The sequence below is a fragment of the Oncorhynchus clarkii genome, chromosome 28 (genome assembly GCF_045791955.1).
Source record: "Oncorhynchus clarkii lewisi isolate Uvic-CL-2024 chromosome 28, UVic_Ocla_1.0, whole genome shotgun sequence".
Taxonomy (NCBI): Eukaryota; Metazoa; Chordata; class Actinopteri; order Salmoniformes; family Salmonidae; genus Oncorhynchus; species Oncorhynchus clarkii.
Window position 1 is genome coordinate 41,337,136 of NC_092174.1, and position 27,127 is coordinate 41,364,262.

Here is a 27,127-nt window from a genome sequence, read left to right on the forward strand (position 1 = left end):
TAGCATGTGACTAATACAATTTGATTTGATTTGATTTAAGGATGTGATAACATGGAGGTCTCATGTTTAAGGGTGTGATAACATGGAGGTCTGATGTTTAACCTTTCTGGGATAGGGGGCAGCATTTTCACTTTTGGATGAATAGCGTGCCCAGAGTGGACTGCCTCCTACTCTGTCCCAGATGCCAATATATGCATATTATTATTAGTATTGGATAGAAAACACTCTGAAGTTTCTAAAACTGTTTGAATGATGTCTGTGAGTATAACAGAACTCATATGGAAGGCGAAAACCTGAGAAAAATCCAACCAGGAAGTGGGACATCTGAGGTTTGTAGTTTTTCAAAGCTTGGCCAACCGAATACACATTGAGATATGGATAAAGTTGCACTTCCTACGGCTTCCACTAGATGTCAATCACCTTTAAAAACTTGAATGAGGATTCTACTATAAAGGAGGGGCTCATGAGACCTCTTTGAGTCAGTGGCCTGGCATAGTGCCTTGGTCTCATGACGCGCGTTCCCGACAGAGTTACCTCTCGTTCCAGTGCTTTTCTGAAGACAAAGGAATTCTCCGGTTGGAACATTATTGATGTTTTATGTTAAAAACATCCTAAAGATTGATTCCATACATCGTTTGACATGTTTCTAAAGGACTGTAACGGAACTTTTCAAGTTTTTGTCTGGATGAAGTGCCTGTGCCTCATGAAGATGGATTACTGGGCTGAACATGCTAACAACAAGTGGCTATTTGGACATAAATGATGGAACTTTATGGAACAAATAATTAATTTATTGTTGAACTGGGATTCCTGGGAGTGCCTTCTGATGAAGATCATCAAAGGTAAGTGAATATTTATGGTGTTGTTTCTAACTTTGTTGATTCCAAAATAGCGGATATTCCTCTGGCTGTTTTGGGTTCTGAGAACGGCGCTAAGAACCCAAAACAGCCAGAGGAATATCCACCATTTTGGAATCAACAAGAAATCCCGCTATGCTTTTTCCGTAAAGTAAAAAAAAAATCTGACACAGCGGTTGCATTAAGGAGAAGTATATCTTTAATTCTGTGGATAACACTTGCATCTTTTATCAATGTTTATTATGAGTATTTCTGCAAAATCACAGGATGTTTTGGACTCACAACATTACTGCACGTAAGGCGCCAATGTAAACTGAGATTTTTGGATATAAATATGCACATTATCGAACAAAACATACATGTATTGTGTAATATGATGTCCTATGAGTGTCATCTGCTGAAGATCATCAAAGGTTAGTGATTAATTTGATCTATATTTCTCATTTTTGTGACTCCTATCTTTGGCTGGAAAAATGTCTGTGTGTTTTTTCGACTTGGCTATGACCTAACATAATCATATGTTGTGCTTTAGCTGTGAAGCATTTTTTAAATCGGACACGATGGGTAGATTAACAATATGTTTATCTTTAATTTGCTGTATTGGACTTGTTGAGATACATATTTCAATTTTTTTGAATTTCGCGCACTGCCTTTTTAGCGGAATGTTGTCGAGGGGTTCCAAAGGTTATCCAAAGGGTGTGATAACATGGAGGTCTGATGTTTAAGGGTGTGATAGCAGGGAGGAGAGGACAGAACATGACATAGGCTGACAGGAAAGGACAGGACTGGATAGGGGGACAGCAGAGGACAGAACAGGACAGAACAAGTGAGGACAATATTTTCACCTGTATCTATAAATAATTTCTTTATTGGACATGAATTATGTAAGGACTCAAAGAATGACTGATATTTTTATAGGCTTTGCTTTTGTCAAGTGGGCCAGGAGTTTACCCATGCAGAGCCAAATTTAATGCTCAAACCTAACCAGGAACAACTCTTGGCTCTATATAAGCCTGGAGTTCATCTAAAACGATATATGAAAATGTGGCAGTCTCTTCAGTTTTATTACCGGGAAATGGCTTTGATACCATTGTGCTTACAGCCTCATCAGCAACAGCAGGCTTATGTGTGGGTGTGGGTGTGTGTGTGTGTGTGTGTGTGTGTATAAGAGATAATGTACTCATAAATTGTCACATCTGCTCCTGCTACTGCCTCTGGTGTTCATCCGGTGTCTTCTTGACCTGCAGTTACTCCCCCTGTACTCTCTCTCTCCCTCTCCCTCTCTGTGTGATTGTGTGGTTAGAGAAAGGTGTGCTGGAGTCAGAGCAGATACCTACCAGCTGCAACTTGTTCCATAATCAAGACCTCAACAAATACTCAGTCCTGCCACTTCCAGTCTGCCAGATCGTAATCTCTGCTCATTACCGCTCTGTCTCTGGCTCCTGTCTCCTGTTCCACATCTCACCACCCAACTACATTGCTCTGGATTCTACTCACCACCACTGTCTTTGATTCCCCTCAGGACCTGTTTACCCTGTTCTACTCAGCTAACTCCACATCTGTTTTTTCTGCAACTCATCCAAGCTTCCCCGGATCTGCACTCCATATCTCTCTGTGTAACTATTAGTATTTTGTTTCCTCATCTGAGTCTGCTCTTGGGTTCCCCTGTGTCGCTCCACCTAACATAAATAACAGCAATAAAAGCTCTCTGTTTTTAGATGCCAGTCAATTACACTACTAATTAAAAACATTCCACTAACGATTTTTTTTTTTTTTAATTTTACCTTTATTTAACCAGGCAAGTCAGTTAAGAACAAATTCTTATTTTCAATGACGGCCTGGGAACAGTGGGTTAACTGCCTGTTCAGGGGCAGAACGACAGATTTGTACCTTGTCAGCTCGGGGGTTTGAACTCGCAACCTTCCGGTTACTAGTCCAACGCTCTAACCACTAGGCTACCCTGCCGCCCCAATAACACGATAACAATCACACTTTAATAGGTCAAATAATATGGTAGAGGCTGTTCGATAGCAAGAACTGGATTTGATTGGATTTTTCCAACAAAATTGTATTACAAACAATGAACAGCACACACTAATATATATAAGAACACATAATTTAAACAGTTAATTAGGTCATTTAAATGCATTGCATCATAGGTGTAAACAATAGATACATGTAAAGTAAGATCTCTACATGGAAATAGAGGAATTGAGACAGCTCATCAATAAACCAGGAAACTAAGATCATCCGTAATGTTTTGATATGTCCTGTGTACCAGTCTGTCCTGTGTACCAGTCTGTCCTGTGTACCAGTCTGTCCTGTGTGCCAGTCTGTCCTGTGTACCAGTCTGTCCTGTGTACCAGTCTGTCCTGTGTGCCGGTCTGTCCTGTGTACCAGTCTGTCCTGTGTGCCAGTCTGTCCTGTGTGCCAGTCTGTCCTGTGTACCAGTCTGTCCTGTGTACCAGTCTGTCCTGTGTACCAGTCTGTCCTGTGTACCAGTCTGTACTGTGTACCAGTCTGTACTATCATTCCATTCCTTGCCAAACATGGCATGACAAGAAGTGGCGAGGCGTGAAATGATAACAGAAACAGACTGGTACCCAGGATAGTTTTTTACCCAGGATAGTTTTTTACCCATGATAGTTTTTTACCCATGATAGTTTTTTTTTTTTTATATCCCAGATGACGAGGAAGAAAATTTTAACCAGCATGCCATCTGTCTAGTAACCTTCAGAAAACACAACAACACACACTAAACTAAAACATATTTCATTTGTTACAGTAGTAACAACCTCTGAAGTAATTTGGTCAGTTCAGAAGAGGAACTGCTTATATTGCACATTATTTAAAAACAATGGCATTTATACATTGAAGAAAAAAGATACATGTTTTGGTTATATCAAACATTATTGCTTGTTGCACACATATACCTTCATACTTGTATTACAGCAATGTTATTACATTAATGTTATTACATTACATTATTACAATGTTATTACAACTATGTACATCTGGCTTGTACCAACCAAAGCCTGTTCTTGTCCCTTCAAAGGAAATAAACACATTTAACAGAATTCATCCAGCTATCTTGCATCAGCCCAATGCATGTTCATCATGCAGCAGGCTAGATCACAGCTGATTGATTCATGCAAGGAGAAATGGTAAGAGAAAGCGAGGCTATCTGCCAGGGTAGGTTTATTCCATGGGACAGAGGTCAGGCTATGTGCCAGAGTGGGTTTATTCCAATCGGAAAGAGGTCAGGCTATGTGCCAGGGTAGGTTTATTCCAATCGGAAAGAGGTCAGGCTATGTGCCAGGGTAGGTTTATTCCATGGGACAGAGGTCAGGCTATCTGCCAGGGTAGGTTTATTCCATGGGACAGAGGTCAGGCTATGTGCCAGGGTGGGTTTATTCCATGGGACAGAGGTCAGGCTATCTACCAGGGTAGGTTTATTCCATGGGACAGAGGTCAGGCTATCTGCCAGGGTAGATTTATTCCATGAGACAGGGGTCACGCTATCAGCCAGGGAAGGTTTATTCCATGGGACAGACAGACCAGGGTATCTGCTGTGTGGAAAGTAAGACAAGGTAGGATGATGTTGATGTAATGTCAGGAGCCCTCTTCACCCACACACCAGTCCTCATCATTTCTCCATCAGTCCTTTATCTTCAGCCAAGAAGTCTTTTACCCTGATAGACAGTATCCTCATGAATCCTCAGCCGGGTTGTGGATTCTTGTTTTACCTGGAATGGTTTTAGATAGAGACACATTTAAATCATCATCATTATCACCGCCATCATTACCATCATCATCATCATCACTACCACCACCAACAACAACTTCATATAAAGAACAATAGCTGAGCCCAGTAGCTGAATTCTCATCATTGATTCTCATCATTCCACTGAGGAACCCCTTGAGTTACACCGCCTCAGTTTAATTATTTATATTGTCCTCAACTTCCTGTACAAAACAGATCGCGTCCCTTCCTCTATTCCAGCCCAGATCCCTGGTGTATGTCCCTGCCTAAATGGCAGCTTCCATTAACCTTACTCCTACAGTACAGTGTAAAATCAAAGAACACCGCCACTTGCGGGCAGAGCTTTGGTCTCTAGTGTAACCGGGGCGGTCTTGAAAGTTAACCACCTTCATGGGCATGGAAATCATGCATACATTATTTTAGAGGGGGCACAAAGTATGTGAGGTTATTCCCCCTCTGGAATTTAGAGAATTTTGCATTTTAAAACAAACATTGTTAATGTTGTAAATGACTATTGTAGCTGGAAACGGCTGATTTTTAATGGAATATCTACAAAGGTGAACAGAGGCCCATTATCAGCAACCATCACTCCTGTCTTCCAATGGCACGTTGTTAGCTCATCCAAGTTTATCATTTTAAAAGGTTAATTGATCATTTGATCATGAAGCTGCCAATTGAGGACTTGTGAGGCGTCTGTTTCTCAAACTAGACACTCTAATGTACTTGTCCTCTTGCTCAGTTGTGCACCGGGACCTCCCACTCCTTTCTTTTATTGACAATTGTCTTTTATTGACAATTACATGAAGTTGATGCAAAGAGTCAATATTTGCAATGTTGAACCTTCTTTTTCAAGACCTCTGCAATTCGCCCATGCTATCAATTAACTTCTGGGTCACATCCTGTCTGATGGCAGCCCATTCTTGCATAATCAATATTTGAAGTTTGTCAGAATTTGTGGGTTTTTGTTTGTCCACCCGTCTCTTGAGGATTGACCACAAGTTCTCAATGGGATTAAGGTCTGGGGAGTTTCCTGGCCATGGACCCAAAATATCAATGTTTTGTTCCCCGAGCCACATAATTATCACTTTTGCCTTATGGCAAGGTGCTCCATCATGCTGGAAAAGGCATTGTTCGTCACCAAACTGTTCCTGGATGGTTGGGATAAGTTGCTCTTGGAGGATGTGTTGGTACCATTCTTCATTGATGGCTGTGTTCTTAGGCAAAATTGTGAGGGAGCCCACTCCCTTGGCTGAAAAGCAACCCCACACATGAATGGTCTCAGGATGCTTTACTATTGGCATGACACAGGACTGATGGTAGCGCTCACCCTGTCTTCTCCGGACAAGCTTTTTTCCGGATGCCCCAAACAATCGGAAAGGGGATTCATCAGAGAAAATTACTTTACCCCAGTCCTCAGCAGTCCAATCCCTGTACCTTTAGCAGAATATCAGTCTGTCCCTGATGTTTTTCCTGGAGAGATGTGGCTTCTTTGCTGCCCTTCTTGACACCAGACCATCCTCCAAAAGTCTTCATCTCACTGTGCATGCAGATGCACTCACACCTGCCTGCTGCCATTCCTGAGCAAGCTCTGTACTGGTGGTGCCCCGATCCCACAGCTGAATCAACTTTAGGAGACGGTCCTGGCGGTTGCTGGACTTTCTTGGGTGCCATGAAGCCTTCCTGCAGAAATGTAGTGGAAATGCTTTTGGGGGATTCAGTTCATTTGCATGGCAAAGAGGGACTTTGCAATTAATTGCAATTCATCTGATCACTCTTCATAACATTCTGGAGTATATGCAAATTGCCATCATACAAACTGAGGCAGCAGACTTTGTGAAAATAAATATTTGTGTAATTCTCAAAACTTTTGGCCACAACTGTACAACTCAACACCCCACATTGAGTATACAGTACAGCCCACAGTCTACTATATAAATATAACTCAACACCCCACATTGAGTATACAGTACAGACCACAGTCTACTATATAAATATAACTCAATACCCCACAGTGGGCATACAGTGCCGCCCACAGTCTACTATATAAATATAACTCAATACCCCACAGTGGGCATACAGTGCCGCCCACAGTCTACTATATAAATACAACTCAATACCCCACAGTGGGCATACAGTGCCGCCCACAGTCTACTATATAAATACAACTCAATACCCCACAGTGGGCATACAGTGCCGCCCACAGTCTACTATATAAATACAACTCAATACCCCACAGTGGGCATACAGTGCCGCCCACAGTCTACTATATAAATATAACTCAATACCCCACAGTGGGCATACAGTGCCGCCCACAGTCTACTATATAAATACAACTCAATACCCCACAGTGGGCACACAGTGCCGCCCACAGTCTACTATATAAATATAACTCAATACCCCACAGTGGGCATACAGTGCCGCCCACAGTCTACTATATAAATATAACTCAATACCCCACAGTGGGCATACAGTGCCGCCCACAGTCTACTATATAAATACAACTCAACACCCCACATTGAGTATACAGTGCCGCCCACAGTCTACTATATAAATATAACTCAATACCCCACAGTGGGCATACAGTGCCGCCCACAGTCTACTATATAAATATAACTCAATACCCCACAGTGGGCATACAGTGCCGCCCACAGTCTACTATATAAATACAACTCAACACCCCACATTGAGTATACAGTGCCGCCCACAGTCTACTATATAAATACAACTCAACACCCCACAGTGGGCATACAGTGCCGACCACAGTCTACTATATAAATATAACTCAACACCCCACATTGAGTATACAGTACAGCCCACAGTCTACTATATAAATATAACTCAACACCCCACATTGAGTATACAGTACAGCCCACAGTCTACTATATAAATATAACTCAATACCCCACAGTGGGCATACAGTGCCGCCCACAGTCTACTATATAAATATAACTCAATACCCCACATTGAGTATACAGTACAGACCACAGTCTACTATATAAATATAACTCAACACCCCACATTGAGTATACAGTACAGCCCACAGTCTACTATATAAATATAACTCAATACCCCACAGTGGGCATACAGTGCCGCCCACAGTCTACTATATAAATATAACTCAATACCCCACATTGAGTATACAGTACAGACCACAGTCTACTATATAAATATAACTCAATACCCCACAGTGGGCATACAGTGCCGCCCACAGTCTACTATATAAATATAACTCAATACCCCACATTGAGTATACAGTACAGACCACAGTCTACTATATAAATACAACTCAATACCCCACATTGAGTATACAGTACAGACCACAGTCTACTATATAAATATAACTCAATACCCCACATTGAGTATACAGTACAGACCACAGTCTACTATATAAATATAACTCAATACCCCACAGTGGGCATACAGTGCCGCCCACAGTCTACTATATAAATATAACTCAACACCCCACATTGAGTATACAGTACAGCCCACAGTCTACTATATAAATATAACTCAACACCCCACATTGAGTATACAGTACAGACCACAGTCTACTATATAAATATAACTCAATACCCCACAGTGGGCATACAGTGCCGCCCACAGTCTACTATATAAATATAACTCAACACCCCACATTGAGTATACAGTACAGACCACAGTCTACTATATAAATATAACTCAACACCCCACATTGAGTATACAGTACAGACCACAGTCTACTATATAAATATAACTCAATACCCCACAGTGGGCATACAGTGCCGCCCACAGTCTACTATATAAATATAACTCAACACCCCACATTGAGTATACAGTACAGCCCACAGTCTACTATATAAATATAACTCAACACCCCACATTGAGTATACAGTACAGCCCACAGTCTACTATATAAATATAACTCAACACCCCACATTGAGTATACAGTGCCGCCCACAGTCTACTATATAAATATAACTCAACACCCCACATTGAGTATACAGTACAGCCCACAGTCTACTATATAAATATAACTCAACACCCCACATTGAGTATACAGTGCCGCCCACAGTCTACTATATAAATATAACTCAACACACCACATTGAGTATACAGTGCCGCCCACAGTCTACCATATAAATATAACTCAACACCCCACATTGAGTATACAGTACAGCCCACAGTCTACTATATAAATATAACTCAACACCCCACATTGAGTATACAGTACAGCCCACAGTCTACTATATAAATATAACTCAACACCCCACATTGAGTATACAGTACAGACCACAGTCTACTATATAAATATAACTCAACACCCCACATTGAGTATACAGTACAGCCCACAGTCTACTATATAAATATAACTCAACACCCCACATTGAGTATACAGTACAGCCCACAGTCTACTATATAAATATAACTCAACACCCCACATTGAGTATACAGTGCCGCCCACAGTCTACTATATAAATACAACTCAACACCCCACATTGAGTATACAGTGCCGCCCACAGTCTACTATATAAATATAACTCAACACCCCACATTGAGTATACAGTACAGACCACAGTCTACTATATAAATATAACTCAATACCCCACAGTGGGCATACAGTGCCGCCCACAGTCTACTATATAAATATAACTCAATACCCCACAGTGGGCATACAGTGCCGCCCACAGTCTACTATATAAATATAACTCAACACCCCACATTGAGTATACAGTACAGACCACAGTCTACTATATAAATACAACTCAACACCCCACAGTGGGCATACAGTGCCGCCCACAGTCTACTATATAAATATAACTCAACACCCCACATTGAGTATACAGTACAGACCACAGTCTACTATATAAATATAACTCAATACCCCACAGTGGGCATACAGTGCCGCCCACAGTCTACTATATAAATATAACTCAATACCCCACAGTGGGCATACAGTGCCGCCCACAGTCTACTATATAAATATAACTCAACACCCCACATTGAGTATACAGTACAGCCCACAGTCTACTATATAAATATAACTCAACACCCCACATTGAGTATACAGTACAGACCACAGTCTACTATATAAATATAACTCAACACCCCACATTGAGTATACAGTGCCGCCCACAGTCTACTATATAAATATAACTCAACACCCCACATTGAGTATACAGTACAGCCCACAGTCTACTATATAAATATAACTCAATACCCCACAGTGGGCATACAGTGCCGCCCACAGTCTACTATATAAATATAACTCAATACCCCACATTGAGTATACAGTACAGACCACAGTCTACTATATAAATACAACTCAATACCCCACATTGAGTATACAGTACAGCCCACAGTCTACTATATAAATACAACTCAACACCCCACATTGAGTATACAGTACAGACCACAGTCTACTATATAAATACAACTCAATACCCCACAGTGGGCATACAGTGCCGCCCACAGTCTACTATATAAATATAACTCAATACCCCACAGTGGGCATACAGTGCCGCCCACAGTCTACTATATAAATATAACTCAATACCCCACAGTGGGCATACAGTGCCGCCCACAGTCTACTATATAAATATAACTCAACACCCCACATTGAGTATACAGTACAGCCCACAGTCTACTATATAAATATAACTCAACACCCCACATTGAGTATACAGTACAGACCACAGTCTACTATATAAATATAACTCAACACCCCACATTGAGTATACAGTGCCGCCCACAGTCTACTATATAAATATAACTCAACACCCCACATTGAGTATACAGTACAGCCCACAGTCTACTATATAAATATAACTCAATACCCCACAATGGGCATACAGTGCCGCCCACAGTCTACTATATAAATATAACTCAATACCCCACATTGAGTATACAGTACAGACCACAGTCTACTATATAAATACAACTCAATACCCCACATTGAGTATACAGTACAGCCCACAGTCTACTATATAAATACAACTCAACACCCCACATTGAGTATACAGTACAGACCACAGTCTACTATATAAATACAACTCAATACCCCACAGTGGGCATACAGTGCCGCCCACAGTCTACTATATAAATATAACTCAATACCCCACAGTGGGCATACAGTGCCGCCCACAGTCTACTATATAAATATAACTCAATACCCCACAGTGGGCATACAGTGCCGCCCACAGTCTACTATATAAATACAACTCAATACCCCACAGTGGGCATACAGTGCCGCCCACAGTCTACTATATAAATATAACTCAACACCCCACATTGAGTATACAGTGCCGCCCACAGTCTACTATATAAATATAACTCAACACCCCACATTGAGTATACAGTACAGACCACAGTCTACTATATAAATATAACTCAATACCCCACAGTGGGCATACAGTGCCGCCCACAGTCTACTATATAAATATAACTCAATACCCCACAGTGGGCATACAGTGCCACCCACAGTCTACTATATAAATATAACTCAATACCCCACAGTGGGCATACAGTGCCGCCCACAGTCTACTATATAAATATAACTCAATACCCCACATTGAGTATACAGTACAGACCACAGTCTACTATATAAATATAACTCAATACCCCACATTGAGTATACAGTACAGACCACAGTCTACTATATAAATATAACTCAATACCCCACATTGAGTATACAGTGCCGCCCACAGTCTACTATATAAATATAACTCAACACCCCACATTGAGTATACAGTACAGACCACAGTCTACTATATAAATATAACTCAACACCCCACATTGAGTATACAGTACAGACCACAGTCTACTATATAAATATAACTCAATACCCCACAGTGGGCATACAGTGCCGCCCACAGTCTACTATATAAATATAACTCAATACCCCACAGTGGGCATACAGTGCCGCCCACAGTCTACTATATAAATACAACTCAATACCCCACAGTGGGCATACAGTGCCGCCCACAGTCTACTATATAAATATAACTCAATACCCCACAGTGGGCATACAGTGCCGCCCACAGTCTACTATATAAATATAACTCAATACCCCACAGTGGGCATACAGTGCCGCCCACAGTCTACTATATAAATATAACTCAATACCCCACAGTGGGCATACAGTGCCGCCCACAGTCTACTATATAAATACAACTCAATACCCCACAGTGGGCATACAGTGCCGCCCACAGTCTACTATATAAATATAACTCAATACCCCACAGTGGGCATACAGTGCCGCCCACAGTCTACTATATAAATATAACTCAATACCCCACAGTGGGCATACAGTGCCGCCCACAGTCTACTATATAAATACAACTCAATACCCCACAGTGGGCATACAGTGCCGCCCACAGTCTACTATATAAATATAACTCAACACCCCACATTGAGTATACAGTGCCGCCCACAGTCTACTATATAAATACAACTCAACATGCTGTAGTGGCTAATTCCTCATTAATATCATTCCACTGAGGTAAGCTACTCCTTGTGTTATATTTATTTATTGATCCGCTCCCCCCTGTACACAAGCGACAGTGTCCCTCCCTCCCTCTCCGTCCCCCTGCCATCCCAGGGATATCAACCAAGGCCCTTGGTGTATCAGCCTAACTCAATGGCAGCTGTGGCAAGGGTTATGGCTTGTGACATATAGACCACTAGGACACATAGCACAGTCTGCGACAGACAGATACACTGGTGGTGTAATGCTGCTGGGGTTTTGGGGAGGTGGGGAGCTGAGACATTGAGGTGCTGGGGTTTTGGCGAGGTGGGGAGCTGAGACATTGAGGTGGTGGGGTTTATGGGAGGTGGGGAGCTGAGACATTGAGGTGGTGGGGTTTTGGGGAGGTGGGGAGCTGAGACATTGCGGTGCTGGGGTTTTGGGGTTTTGGGGAGGTGGGGAGCTGAGACATTGAGGTGGTGGGGTTTTGGGGTTTTGGGGAGGTGGGGAGCTGAGACATTGCGGTGCTGGGGTTTTGGGGTTTTGGGGAGGTGGGGAGCTGAGACATTGAGGTGGTGGGGTTTTGGGGAGGTGGGGAGCTGAGACATTGCGGTGCTGGGGTTTTGGGGTTTTGGGGAGGTGGGGAGCTGAGACATTGAGGTGGTGGGGTTTTGGGGTTTTGGGGAGGTGGGGAGCTGAGACATTGCGGTGGGGGGGTGAGCGCAGTGGTTTGCTGATGAGGAAGAGAGGGCATTGTAAAATAAACACCTGCTGGGGTGCTTGAACACTGGGGTGGTGTGACACCAGGGTGGTGAGACACCAGGGTTGTAAGAAACTAGGGTGATGAGACACTAGGGTGATGAGACACTAGGGTAGTGAGACACTAGGGTGATGAAACACTAGGGTGGTGAGACACTAGGGTGATGAGACACTACGGTGGTGAAACACTAGGGTGATGAGACACTAGGGTGATGAGACACTAGGGTGATGAGACACTAGGGTAGTGAAACACTAGGGTGATGAGACACTAGGGTGATGAGACACTAGGGTGATGAGACACTAGGGTAGTGAGACACTAGGGTGATGAGACACTAGGGTGGTGAGACACTAGGGTGGCGAGACACTAGGGTGATGAGACACTAAGGTAGTGAGACACTAGGGTGATGAGACACTAGGGTAGTGAGACACTAGGGTGATGAGACACTAGGGTGGTGAGCCACTAGGGTGGTGAGACACTAGGGTGGTGAGACACTAGGGTGGTGAAACACTAGGGTGATGAGACACTTGGGTGATGAGACACTAGGGTGGTGAGACACTAGGATGGTGAGTGGCAGGGACACTGAGGTAGTAGACACTGGGGGTGGGGAGAAACTGGGTCACTAGGGTGGGGAGACACTGGGGAGACGAGACACTAGGGTGGTGTGACACCAGGGTTGTGAGAAACTAGGGTGATGTGGCACTAGGGTGATGAGACACTAGGATGATGAGACACTAGGGTGATGAGGCACTAGGGTGGTGAGACACTAGGGTGATGAGACACTAGGGTAGTGGAGGGCTAAGTTACTAGGCTGAGGAAACAGAAGGGTTGTTGAGGGCTGTGACACTAGGGTGGTGAGACACTAGGGTGATGAGACACTAGGGTGGTGAGACACTAGGGTGATGAGACACTAGGGTGGTAGAGGGCTGGGACACTAGGGTGGTTACACTAGGGTGTTGAGACACTAGGGTGATGAGGCACTAGGGTGGTAAAACACTAGGGTGAGGAAACACTAGGGTGGTGGAGGGCTAAGTTACTAGGCTGAGGAAACAGAAGGGTTGTTGAGGGCTGTGACACTAGGGTGGTGAGACACTAGGGTGAGGAAACACTAGGGTGGTGGAGGGCTAAGTTACTAGGCTGAGGAAACAGAATGGTTGTTGAGGGCTGTGACACTAGGGTGGTGAGACACTAGGGTGAGGAAACACTAGGGTGGTGGAGGGCTAAGTTACTAGGCTGAGGAAACAGAAGGGTTGTTGAGGCCTGTGACACTAGGGTGATGAGACACTAGGGTGGTAGAGGGCTGGGACACTAGGGTGGTTACACTAGGGTGTTGAGACACTAGGGTGAGGAAACACTAGGGTGGTTACACTAGGTGGTAAAACACTAGGGTGAGGAAACACTAGGGTGGTGGAGGGCTAAGTTACTAGGCTGAGGAAACAGAAGGGTTGTTGAGGGCTGTGACACTAGGGTGGTGAGACACTAGGGTGGTGAGACACTAGGGTGATGAGACTAGGTGGAGGGTACTTTCAGACACAAGGGCAGTGAGACACTAGGGTGGTGGGACACTAGGGTGATGAGACTCTAGGGGGAGGGTACTTCCCTCGTCTCAACCGTGTTGTTTTTCAACCGGCTGCAACTCTGTTCTAGTTATGTCCTAGTAATGTTTCCTAGTATAAATAGCCCTGAACTTTGGCAGGGATAGAGAGATACAATGTGCTAAGGAGAGGAGCAGATGAGCTTTATGTAACAGACTTTAAATTAATGTGAAGAGAGGTACCCAGGTACGTACATTTAAATGGAGAGTCCTAATGTCCTAATGTGAACAGGCTGACACAGTTAAAAACCTAAGAAGAGGTTGTCCTGTATGTCCTAATGACGTCCTCTTAATAGATCATAAAGTTCAGTGAAATTGACTGACATGAAAACCTTGTGATCAGTTAAAACAGAGTGCAGTTGTTAGAACTGATAGGGAGAGATGTTACCTCAAAGGTTGTGACCTGTGTCCTCTAACATTGACCTCGGCCTGTAAACACTTCTCAGCGGAAGCGTCATACCTACAGCTCCTACTGTTTGTGTTGTAGCCTGCTGCTGCCACAATTCAATACGAACTTGTGACGGTGACGCAAAGCAGTGGGTCACATAGCTCTGGTCCAGGGCGTTTATGTGCATTTATGCAGAAATTACTCATTCTGTTTTACCTCAGCAAAGCCTCTTCCTAGCCGACAAAAGCTGGTCAAAATGATCTCACTACGATCAGTTTACAACCTGAACGGATTGTTATCTGATTGAGATGGCTGTCAGATCAACCAATTTTGCCCGCTAGGTTGACTGTGGAAAAGTCTCAGGCAATGTAAAGAAGGAATCAATTGATTTGTGAAACTCTTTGTACTGTACAGAAGCTGTATTATCTGCACAGTGAAATAGGCTCACCTTTCCGTGGTGGGTGCAGACTTGGTATGCTCCATCTCCTGCCTATGGACTCCATAAGAGATATTTATTATGGGCCGGACATTATAAAGGATAGGACATATGTACACTACAAAAGTATGTGGACACCCCTTCAAATTAGTGGATTCGTCTATTTCAGCCACACCCGCTGCTCTGACAGGTGTATAAAATTGAGCACACAGCCAAGCAATCTCCATAGACAAACATTGGCAGCAGAAAGACCCGTACTGAAGAGCTCAGTGACTTTCAACGTAGCTTCCCCGGTCAACTGTAAGTGCTGTGATTGTGAAGTGGAAACGTCTAGGAGCAACAACGGCTCAGCAGCGAAGTGGCAGGCAGAAGGGACCACCGAGCACTGAAGCGCGTAGCTCGTAAAAAAAAAAGTATGTCCTCGGTTGCAACACTCACTACCGAGTTCCAAACTGCCTCTGGAAGCAACGTCAGCACAATAACTGTTCCGTCGGGAGCTTCATGAAATGGGTTTCCATAGCTGAGTAGCCGCAAACAAGCCTAAGATCACCATGCGCAATGCCAAGCATCGGCTGGAGTGGTGTAAAGCTTGCCACCATTGGACTCTGGAGCAGTGGAAACGCGTTCTCTGGAGTGCTGAATCACGCTTCACCATCTGGCAGTATGACAGACAGATCTGGTTTGGCGGATGCCAGCAGAACACTACCTACCCCAATGCATAGCACCAACTTTAAAGTTTGGTGGAGGAGGAAAAACGATATGGGGCTGTTTTTCATGGTTCGGGCTAGGCCCCTTAGTTCCAGTGAAAGGAAATCTTAACACTACAGCATACAATGACATTATAGACAATTCTGTGCTTCCAACTTTGTGGCAACAGTTTGGGGAAGGCCCTTTCCTGTTTCAGCATGACAATGACCCCGTGCACAAGGCAAGGTACATACAGAAATGGTTTGTAAAGATCGGTGTGGAAGAACTTGACTGGCCTGCACACAGCCCTGACCCCAACTCCATTGAACACATTTGGGATGAATTGGAACGCCGACTGTAAGCCAGGCCTAATCGTCCAACATCAGTGCACGACCTCAATAATGCTCTTGTGGGTAAATGGAAGCAAGTCCCCGCAGCAATGTCCCAACATCTAGTGGAAAGCCTTCCCAGAAGAGTGGAGGATGTTATAACAGCAAAGCGAGGACCAACTCCATATTAATGCCCATGATTTCAGAATGAGATGTTTGACGAGCAGGTGTCCACATACTTTTTGATCATGTCGTGTATTTACGCTTACCACATAAAACATGTCTCTGTTACCTTTCTTTTTGTGCTATCATCTTCTGGTCATCATATCTGGAAATAAATACAACTAGTGTGAGTGTAATGTTGTTGTTGTTGTTGTTGTTTTTTACCTCAGAAACAACTAGTTTACTTTAATTTTATATTCCTGGCAGCTAACCATCTTTGCAACCTGATTATGATTTAGACCCTTATAGTCAAAGCTCTCTTATGTTGCTTCTACTCAGGCAGCCCAATTCTGATCTTTTGCCCAATTATCTGATTAGTGGAAAAAGATCAGAATAAGACTGCCTGTGTAAACACAGCCATATAGACCCACATACATGTACTCATTCTGTACATATACATAACAGGAGGCTGCTGATGAGAGGATCGCTCATAATAACGTCTGCAACGGCGCAACTGGAATTGATGCATTTGATATCATTCCACTGATTCCACTCCAGCCATTACCACGAGCCCGTCCTCCCAAATTAAGGTGCCACCAACTTCCTGTGATATACATAGCACACACTCCATAGCTTAGCTGCGTCTCCTGTAAGGTGAGCAGGCTGAACAAGGTGCCTCATCGGTGACCCCTGGTGGCAATGGGGACTTACTGCAGGACACATTCTGGGATCTGTATGTGGTCCATAGGAATCAGCTGGCTCAACTCATCCAATGTGTGAACATAGCGGATCTTATCCAGGAACTTCACACTGCAGCAGAGAGAGTCAGATGGATGGAGAGAGGAAGAGAGATTTTTATAGTCTGAATCACATTCATCTCGGAAGCCTAGAACTAAAATCGTGCATAATTGGGTCAAATGCGATACCAGTTATGTCAAATTAGAACCACTTTAACATTGTTTTCTCTAATGGTTCTTTAGGTTCCTGAGGCTGCTCCTCCTTCTGAGTCCTGAGGCTGCTCCTCCTTTTGAGTCCTGAGGCTGCTCCTCCTTCTGAGTCCTGAGGCTGCTCCTCCTTCTGAGTCCCGAAACTGCACCTCCCTCCTCCCTGCTCCCATGCCCTCCCTCTGAGTCTCGAGGTTGCTCCTCCCTCTGAGTCCTGAGGCTGCTCCTCCTTCTGAGTCCTGAGGCTCCTCCTCCTTCTGAGTCCTGAGGCTGCTCCTCTCTCTGAGTCCTGAGGCTGCTCCTCTCTCTGAGTCCTGAGGCTGCTCCTCTCTCTGAGTCCTGAGGCTGCTCCTCTCTCTGAAACCTGAGGCAGCTCCTCCCGGCTCCCATGCCACCCCCGGGTGCAATGATGATGATGATGATGAGGGGTCTTACCTGATGAAGGGTCTGGAGATGGCCAGGATTGTACGGATGAACCAGGATGGGTGAGCAATGACCAGCCACTTCAGATTCTTCTTCAACCTGCAGAGGACATTAAAATACCATTTACATTAACTGTATGTTCATACAGCATAGGTTACACATCTATAAGCATATTATAAATCAGGACATTACACATCTATAAGCACATTATGATCATGACATTACACATCTATAAACACACCATAAACACAATTAACCTGACACACCATTTAAAGGTCCATTCCGTAAAATATAATTTACCTCCGGTTGATGGTGTGGTAGCACCTCTTTAGCCAGCTGATACCAGGCATCCTCCTGCGAGGCGTAGCTCCGTTCAGATAGATAATCATGTAGTCCTCAGCCACTAACAACTCCAGGCTACTGATCACATAGCTGACGAGAAAACAAACACACAACTCATATTAAATACACATTACCGATGGAAAACATACACAACTCATATTAAATACACATTACTGAGGGAAAACTGACACACAACTCATATTAAATACACATTACTGAGAGAAAACGTACACACAACTCATATTAAATACACATTCCTGAGGGAAAACAGACACACAACTCATATTAAATACACATTACTGAAGGAAAACTGATAGAATAATTTGTATGTTTAAGATAATGACTAAAGTATTCCACCCTGAAACCATATCATTATTAAATGCGCATTCTTGAGGGAAAACACATACACAACTCATATTAAATACACATTCCCGAGGGAAAAAACACACAACTCATATTAAATACACATTCCTGAGAGAAAACGTACACACAACTCATATTAAATACACATTCCTGAGGGAAAACAGACACACAACTCATATTAAATACACATTACTGAAGGAAAACTGATAGAATAATTTGTATGTTTAAGATAATGACTAAAGTATTCCACCCTGAAACCATATAATTGTATGAAATGTGTTATAGTCATAATTCAATAATGTGTGTGACTAGGCCATTGTGTTACTATTTCACAATATGAGCTGGGTATAGTTAAGACACTCAAGGCCAACTGAACTGTCGACTTGTGAGAACTCTGAAATCAATAACAGGAAAGAGGCCTCCCCAACCTAGGTATTGGAGTAACTGTTAAAAATGGCTTGCAAAAGATAATGAGAAACTATGTGTTAGTATTGTGGAAAAATATAGCCCACCTAAAGAGAGGTGGAGTTTCTACTGATGTGAGTTCATTTGTGTGTGTGTATGTTACAAAAGGATTGTGTTCTCATTTTGAAGTCAGAGTGCTCTCTGAATAAAGTATTGATCTATTGCAGAATCTGAGACTTTGTCTAATTCTTTATTAAACCGGAGATTTACGACCTCTGGGGAAATAGACAAAGCTTGAGTGATAGTTGAGTTTAACCATTGGGGATAAAAATTATCACACAACTCATTAAATACACATTCCTGAGGGAAAATATACACACAACGCATATTAAATACACAATCCTGAGGGAAAATATACACACAACGCATATTAAATACACAATACTGAGGGAAAACATACACACAACTCATATTAAATACACATTACTGAGGGAAAACAGACACACAACGCATATTAAATACACAATCCTGAGGGAAAATATACACACAACGCATATTAAATACACATTCCCGAGGGAAAACACACACAACATAATGTGGTGTGGGTTCTTACAGGAAGAGGTTCTCCATGATGTAAGTGTAGTCCTCACAGCTGCTCTCTGGCAGGTAACACGCCGCAAACACTATGATGGCATTCAGACCCTCACCGTAGTAACCTGAGAAAGAGAGAGAGGGAGAGAGAGAGAGAGAGAGAGAGAGAGAGAGAGAGAGGCGGAGAAGGGTGAATCATTTACTCGATTCGGAACACACACACACACACACACACATATGGTCATTGTCACCCCCCCTCCCCCCAACCTAACCTCCATCCCCTGACACCAACCTCCATGTGTGACCACCCTCAGGTATGGTCTGATGACAGCCATGTCTATCCTCTGTTCCTGGTCTCCTATGATCACTGTCCTCCACAGTCTGCCTGCCTCCTCCTCCTCCTCTGTCTGGCCTCCAGGCAGACCCTTGGAACTCACTATAGGAGTGTCGTCTGAAAACCACGAGGTGTGGATGCTGGTCATCCTCTCAATATACTTGCATCTTAGTTTCATCAGTGAACATGAAATTGAAAGTTACTCACTTGTCTTGCTTTATCTCAAAATGATGTGCTAATTGTGTATATTGTATATTGTAGTTATACTTCACATCTTGTTCCCTTCCCCCACAGACCATGTGACCCCTGTCTGACCTTCCCACTCCAGGTCGTTGCCGTTGGTGATAAACTCCAAGGAGTCGTTGTCGTCGGGCGTGTCCATGTCGTCCACATTGACATCCAGGTCGTCAGGGTTACCTAAGAAGTCATCTGACAGGACGGAACCCTCGCTCTGGTCCAATGACATGTTCATGTCCGGAGCTACCAGCGTACGGCGCTTACGCAGGGCCGACGACTCACCCCAAACTCCAACGTTCAGGGTGTTAGGGGGAGCTAGTAGAGGAGACAGAAGGGGAGGCGAGGGTGAAGAAAGGAGGTGAGGGGGAGGAGAGGAGAGGAGAAGAGAGGAGGGAGGAGAGGTGAAGAGAGGAGGGGAGGAGATGAGACAAGAGGAGATAAGAGGAGAGGAGAAGAGAGGAGGGGGGAGAAGAAAAGATGAGGGGATAGGAGAGGAGAGGAGAGGAGAGGAGAGGAGAGGAGAGGAGAGGAGAGGAGAGGAAACAAGAGGTGAGGAAAGGAGAGGAAAGGAAACAAGAGGAAAGGTTAGGAAAGGAGAGGAGAGGACAGTTTATCACTATGAACATTTTACTGGCAGAAATTTTTGAATTGTTGGACTGGAGAAAATAAACTTTTGCTCTACTTACTTGTCGTGTTGTCAGTGAGCCCCCTGTCCTCCATGTCTCCATCTTCTGGTAGAGGCCTGGTAGGGACCACAGAGACAGAGAGGTTTGCCAAGACGTTATAATAATTGTTTTAGAAAATGATTGTCACTGGTAATAATACACTCCTGAGTTCAGAGCCTCGGTATTGTGGAGATAGACTATTGTTCTCTATTCTCTAGATATAAACAGTGGGATGTCTTGAGTCAGAGAACTCAACCACAGTTATTGTGTACCATGTCTCCCCCTGACATTATAACAAGAGAATCTCACTGTTAACACAGGAAGAAATAAGAGGGTGGACGGCAGTGGAGGCTGCTGAGGGGAGGACGGCTCATAATAATACCTGGAACGGAGCCAATGGAATAGCATATATTTGATACCATTCCTCTCCAGCCGTTGCCACAAGCCTGTCCTCCCCAATTAAGGTGCCACCAACCTCCTGTGGTGGATGGCTAGATTCCAGTTTCTCTACTCTCTCCCCCCTTTCCGAATCCCCAACCCTTAACTCTACACCCTAACCCCTCCACAGTCTCTGGTTACCATAAAGATGATTTATTTGGGTGTGATAATGCTACTGAATTACCAAGGAAAGAGATGAGGAGATAGGAGAAAATAATAGTGTACATTGGGCTTAGATGTATCATACTAGTGTACATTGGGTTTAGCTGCACCATAATAGTGTACATTGGGCTTAGCTGTATCATACTAGTGTACATTGGGCTTAGCTGCCCCATACTAGTGTACATTGGGTTTAGCTGCCCCATACTAGTGTACATTGGGTTTAGCTGTATCATACTAGTTAGTGTGCATTGGGTTTAGCTGCCCCATACTAGTGTACATTGGGTTTAGCTGCACCATACTAGTGTACATTGGGTTTAGCTGCCCAATAATAGTGTACATTGGGTTTAGCTGCCCCATACTAGTGTACATTGGGCTTAGCTGTATCATACTAGTTAGTGTACATTGGGTTTAGCTGTATCATAATAGTGTACATTGGGTTTAGCTGCCCCATACTAGTGTACATTGGGTTTAGCTGCACCATACTAGTGTACATTGGGCTTAGCTGCACCATAATAGTGTACATTGGGCTTAGCTGCACCATAATAGTGTACATTGGGCTTAGCTGCCCCATAATAGTGTACATTGGGCTTAGCTGCCCCATAATAGTGTACATTGGGCTTAGCTGCCCCATAATAGTGTACATTGGGTTTAGCTGCCCCATACTAGTGTACATTGGGTTTAGCTGCACCATAATAGTGTACATTGGGCTTAGCTGCAGCTCAGAAATATAACAATAGGAAAACACAAAACCAAAGTGAATGTCAGGTAGACCCTTGGGCCTCCTACCAGGGGCAGACTGGCAATCTGGCATTTCAGGCAAATGTCAGATGTGCTGGTCCATTTTTAGCCCAATGGGCCTGTCTAACTTGGGTTATCTGTGACCAATTAGAATTTTCTGGCTAATAATTGGATCACCAAGGAAAAAAATGGGCAGGTGTGTTAGAAATGTCAGGGCCGATTTCTGGTCCCAGTCGGGCCCTGCCTCATTACACTCTGAACATTATAATCACTACTCCTTTACCCATCCAATAGATTCATCTCACTACTTTCTACCCATCACAGAGCTTCCTTTCACTACTCCTCTACCCATCCCAGAGCTTCCTTTCACTACTCCTCTACCCATCCCAGAGCTTCCTTTCACTACTCCTCTACCCATCCCAGAGCTTCCTTTCACTACTCCTCTACCCATCCCAGAGCTTCCTTTCACTACTCCTCTACCCATCCCAGAGCTTCCTGTCACTGCTCCTCTACCCATCCCAGAGCTTCCTTTCACTACTCCTCTACCCATCCCAGAGCTTCCTTTCACTGCTCCTCTACCCATCCCAGAGCTTCCTTTCACTACTCCTCTACCCATCCCAGAGCTTCCTTTCACTACTCCTCTACCCATCCCAGAGCTTCCTTTCACTACTCCTCTACCCATCCCAGAGCTTCCTTAAACTACTTCTCTACCCATCCCAGAGCTTCCTTTCACTGCTCCTCTACCCATCCCAGAGCTTCCTGTCACTACTCCTCTACCCATCCAATAGCTTCCTCTCACTACTCCTCCAATAGCTTCCTTTCACTACGTTCTACCCATCCCAGAGCTTCCTTTCACTACTCCTCTACCCATCCCAGAGCTTCCTGTCACTACTCCTCTACCCATCCAATAGCTTCCTCTCACTACTTCTCTATCCATCCCAGAGCTTCCTCTCACTACTTCTCTACCCATCCCAGAGCTTCCTTTCACTACTTTCTACCCATCCAATAGCTTCCTCTCACTACTCCTCTACCCATCCAATAGCTTCCGCTCGCTACTCCTCTACCCATCCCAGAGCTTCCTTTCACTACTCCTCTACCCATCCAATAGCTTCCTTTCACTACTCCTCTACCCATCCAATAGCTTCCTCTCACTACTCCTCTACCCATCCCAGAGCTTCCTTTCACTACTCCTCTACCCATCCAATAGCTTCCTTTCACTACTCCTCTACCCATCCAATAGCTTCCTCTCACTACTCCTCCAATAGCTTCCTTTCACTACTCCTCTACCCATCCCAGAGCTTCCTTTCACTACTCCTCTACCCATCCCAGAGCTTCCTTTCACTACGTTCTACCCATCCCAGAGCTTCCTTTCACTACTCCTCTACCCATCCCAGAGCTTCCTTTCACTACGTTCTACCCATCCCAGAGCTTCCTTTCACTACGTTCTACCCATCCCAGAGCTTCCTTTCACTACTCCTCTACCCATCCCAGAGCTTCCTTTCACTACTCCTCTACCAATCCCAGACTTAGTTAAGTTTTTAGTGAGTTAGTCAAAATCAGGAAAAGCAGTGTATAATGTAATGTGATATTGTCTGTTGCAGATATAACCTGAGATATTACCCCAATAATTTCAAATATGTGATTCATGAGCTTGTCTTGAGTTTAAACTGTGCCCATATTCCAAGCCTTATTGGACACGTACCTACATCCTGCATCCAAGATAATTAGTGTTTCAAAATGGTTCCTATGTTTCATGTCTACTGCACACCACCCTCAAGATTCAAGGGTGTACGGTTTTTATTAGTCACGTTTCAAAAAAACATTTGTTTCCCCAGCGTAACCCTGAGGTGAATAACTGATGATGTAATCTGATGACGTAATCTGATGATGTAATCTGATGATGTAATGAGTGACCTGAAGGACTATATAAGCACCTGCTACCCATTGTTTTCCCCCTGGTTCAAGACATGTGCCAGAACACCTGACCCATGTTTACTGTACATACTGATGGGTAATTATATACCGTTGTAACACAGGTCTGTTTTTATGATAAATCAGTTTCAAGTTATGAGAGTCCGAGCTGAATGTGTAGCCTCCATGTATACGGCTTCAGAACGTATTCACACCCCTTGAGCTATTCCACAGTTTGTTGTGTTACAGCCTGAATTATATCCCTTGACCTATTCCACAGTTTGTTGTGTTACAGGGTGAATTATATCCCTTGACCTATTCCACAGTTTGTTGTGTTACAGCCTGAATTATATCCCTTGACCTATTCCACAGTTTGTTGTGTTACAGGGTGAATTATATCCCTTGACCTATTCCACAGTTTGTTGTGTTACAGCCTGAATTATATCCCTTGACCTATTCCACAGTTTGTTGTGTTACAGGGTGAATTATATCCCTTGACCTATTCCACAGTTTGTTGTGTTACAGGGTGAATTATATCCCTTGACCTATTCCACAGTTTGTTGTGTTACAGGGTGAATTATATCCCTTGACCTATTCCACAGTTTGTTGTGTTACAGGGTGAATTATATCCCTTGACCTATTCCACAGTTTGTTGTGTTACAGGGTGAATTATATCCCTTGACCTATTCCACAGTTTGTTGTGTTACAGCCTGAATTATATCCCTTGACCTATTCCACAGTTTGTTGTGTTACAGGGTGAATTATATCCCTTGACCTATTCCACAGTTTGTTGTGTTACAGCCTGAATTATATCCCTTGACCTATTCCACAGTTTGTTGTGTTACAGGGTGAATTATATCCCTTGACCTATTCCACAGTTTGTTGTGTTACAGCCTGAATTATATCCCTTGACCTATTCCACAGTTTGTTGTGTTACAGGGTGAATTATATCCCTTGACCTATTCCACAGTTTGTTGTGTTACAGGGTGAATTATATCCCTTGACCTATTCCACAGTTTGTTGTGTTACAGGGTGAATTATATCCCTTGACCTATTCCACAGTTTGTTGTGTTACAGGGTGAATTATATCCCTTGACCTATTCCACAGTTTGTTGTGTTACAGGGTGAATTATATCCCTTGACCTATTCCACAGTTTGTTGTGTTACAGCCTGAATTATATCCCTTGACCTATTCCACAGTTTGTTGTGTTACAGCCTGAATTATATCCCTTGACCTATTCCACAGTTTGTTGTGTTACAGCCTGAATTATATCCCTTGACCTATTCCACAGTTTGTTGTGTTACAGCCTGAATTATATCCCTTGACCTATTCCACAGTTTGTTGTGTTACAGCCTGAATTATATCCCTTGACCTATTCCACAGTTTGTTGTGTTACAGCCTGAATTATATCCCTTGACCTATTCCACAGTTTGTTGTGTTACAGCCTGAATTATATCCCTTGACCTATTCCACAGTTTGTTGTGTTACAGGGTGAATTATATCCCTTGACCTATTCCACAGTTTGTTGTGTTACAGGGTGAATTATATCCCTTGACCTATTCCACAGTTTGTTGTGTTACAGGGTGAATTATATCCCTTGACCTATTCCACAGTTTGTTGTGTTACAGCCTGAATTATATCCCTTGACCTATTCCACAGTTTGTTGTGTTACAGCCTGAATTATATCCCTTGACCTATTCCACAGTTTGTTGTGTTACAGGGTGAATTATATCCCTTGACCTATTCCACAGTTTGTTGTGTTACAGCCTGAATTATATCCCTTGACCTATTCCACAGTTTGTTGTGTTACAGCCTGAATTATATCCCTTGACCTATTCCACAGTTTGTTGTGTTACAGGGTGAATTATATCCCTTGACCTATTCCACAGTTTGTTGTGTTACAGCCTGAATTATATCCCTTGACCTATTCCACAGTTTGTTGTGTTACAGCCTGAATTATATCCCTTGACCTATTCCACAGTTTGTTGTGTTACAGCCTGAATTATATCCCTTGACCTATTCCACAGTTTGTTGTGTTACAGGGTGAATTATATCCCTTGACCTATTCCACAGTTTGTTGTGTTACAGGGTGAATTATATCCCTTGACCTATTCCACAGTTTGTTGTGTTACAGGGTGAATTATATCCCTTGACCTATTCCATAGTTTGTTGTGTTACAGCCTGAATTATATCCCTTGACCTATTCCACAGTTTGTTGTGTTACAGCCTGAATTATATCCCTTGACCTATTCCACAGTTTGTTGTGTTACAGGGTGAATTATATCCCTTGACCTATTCCACAGTTTGTTGTGTTACAGCCTGAATTATATCCCTTGACCTATTCCACAGTTTGTTGTGTTACAGCCTGAATTATATCCCTTGACCTATTCCACAGTTTGTTGTGTTACAGGGTGAATTATATCCCTTGACCTATTCCACAGTTTGTTGTGTTACAGCCTGAATTATATCCCTTGACCTATTCCACAGTTTGTTGTGTTACAGCCTGAATTATATCCCTTGACCTATTCCACAGTTTGTTGTGTTACAGGGTGAATTATATCCCTTGACCTATTCCACAGTTTGTTGTGTTACAGGGTGAATTATATCCCTTGACCTATTCCACAGTTTGTTGTGTTACAGGGTGAATTATATCCCTTGACCTATTCCACAGTTTGTTGTGTTACAGGGTGAATTATATCCCTTGACCTATTCCACAGTTTGTTGTGTTACAGGGTGAATTATATCCCTTGACCTATTCCACAGTTTGTTGTGTTACAGCCTGAATTATATCCCTTGACCTATTCCACAGTTTGTTGTGTTACAGGGTGAATTATATCCCTTGACCTATTCCACAGTTTGTTGTGTTACAGGGTGAATTATATCCCTTGACCTATTCCACAGTTTGTTGTGTTACAGGGTGAATTATATCCCTTGACCTATTCCACAGTTTGTTGTGTTACAGGGTGAATTATATCCCTTGACCTATTCCACAGTTTGTTGTGTTACAGGGTGAATTATATCCCTTGACCTATTCCACAGTTTGTTGTGTTACAGCCTGAATTATATCCCTTGACCTATTCCACAGTTTGTTGTGTTACAGGGTGAATTATATCCCTTGACCTATTCCACAGTTTGTTGTGTTACAGGGTGAATTATATC

At 43.4% G+C, this 27,127-nt stretch overlaps 1 protein-coding gene and 1 long non-coding RNA gene across 6 annotated transcripts in view; one reads left to right on the forward strand and one right to left on the reverse strand.

The window, feature by feature from the left end:
• The window catches only part of LOC139386519 (uncharacterized), a 40,368-nt gene extending 19,630 nt beyond the window's left edge, over window positions 1-20,738 (forward strand). Inside the window, exons 3-5 of one of the 3 annotated variants that reach the window (XR_011629063.1) lie at window positions 17,395-17,843; window positions 19,797-19,947; window positions 20,111-20,738. This is a non-coding gene — a long non-coding RNA (uncharacterized lncRNA). Of the gene's footprint in view, window positions 1-17,394; window positions 19,121-19,796; window positions 19,948-20,110 lie in introns of those variants that run through there. The other 2 variants (XR_011629064.1, XR_011629062.1) reach the window with 2 other exon arrangements.
• The window catches only part of LOC139386516 (caytaxin-like), a 40,196-nt gene continuing 16,535 nt past the window's right edge, over window positions 3,467-27,127 (reverse strand). Inside the window, exons 3-12 of one of the 3 annotated variants that reach the window (XM_071132105.1) lie at window positions 20,740-20,795; window positions 20,132-20,368; window positions 19,775-19,933; window positions 19,505-19,607; window positions 18,082-18,213; window positions 17,794-17,880; window positions 17,126-17,224; window positions 16,545-16,580; window positions 15,249-15,290; window positions 3,467-4,603 (exon numbers count right to left, since the gene is read on the reverse strand). In XM_071132105.1, coding sequence (XP_070988206.1) covers window positions 4,600-4,603; window positions 15,249-15,290; window positions 16,545-16,580; window positions 17,126-17,224; window positions 17,794-17,880; window positions 18,082-18,213; window positions 19,505-19,607; window positions 19,775-19,933; window positions 20,132-20,368; window positions 20,740-20,795 — 955 coding nt within the window. In that variant the 3' untranslated portion in view covers window positions 3,467-4,599. Of the gene's footprint in view, window positions 4,604-15,248; window positions 15,298-16,521; window positions 16,581-17,125; window positions 17,225-17,793; window positions 17,881-18,081; window positions 18,214-19,504; window positions 19,608-19,774; window positions 19,934-20,131; window positions 20,369-20,739; window positions 20,796-27,127 lie in introns of all 3 variants that reach the window. The other 2 variants (XR_011629061.1, XM_071132106.1) reach the window with 2 other exon arrangements.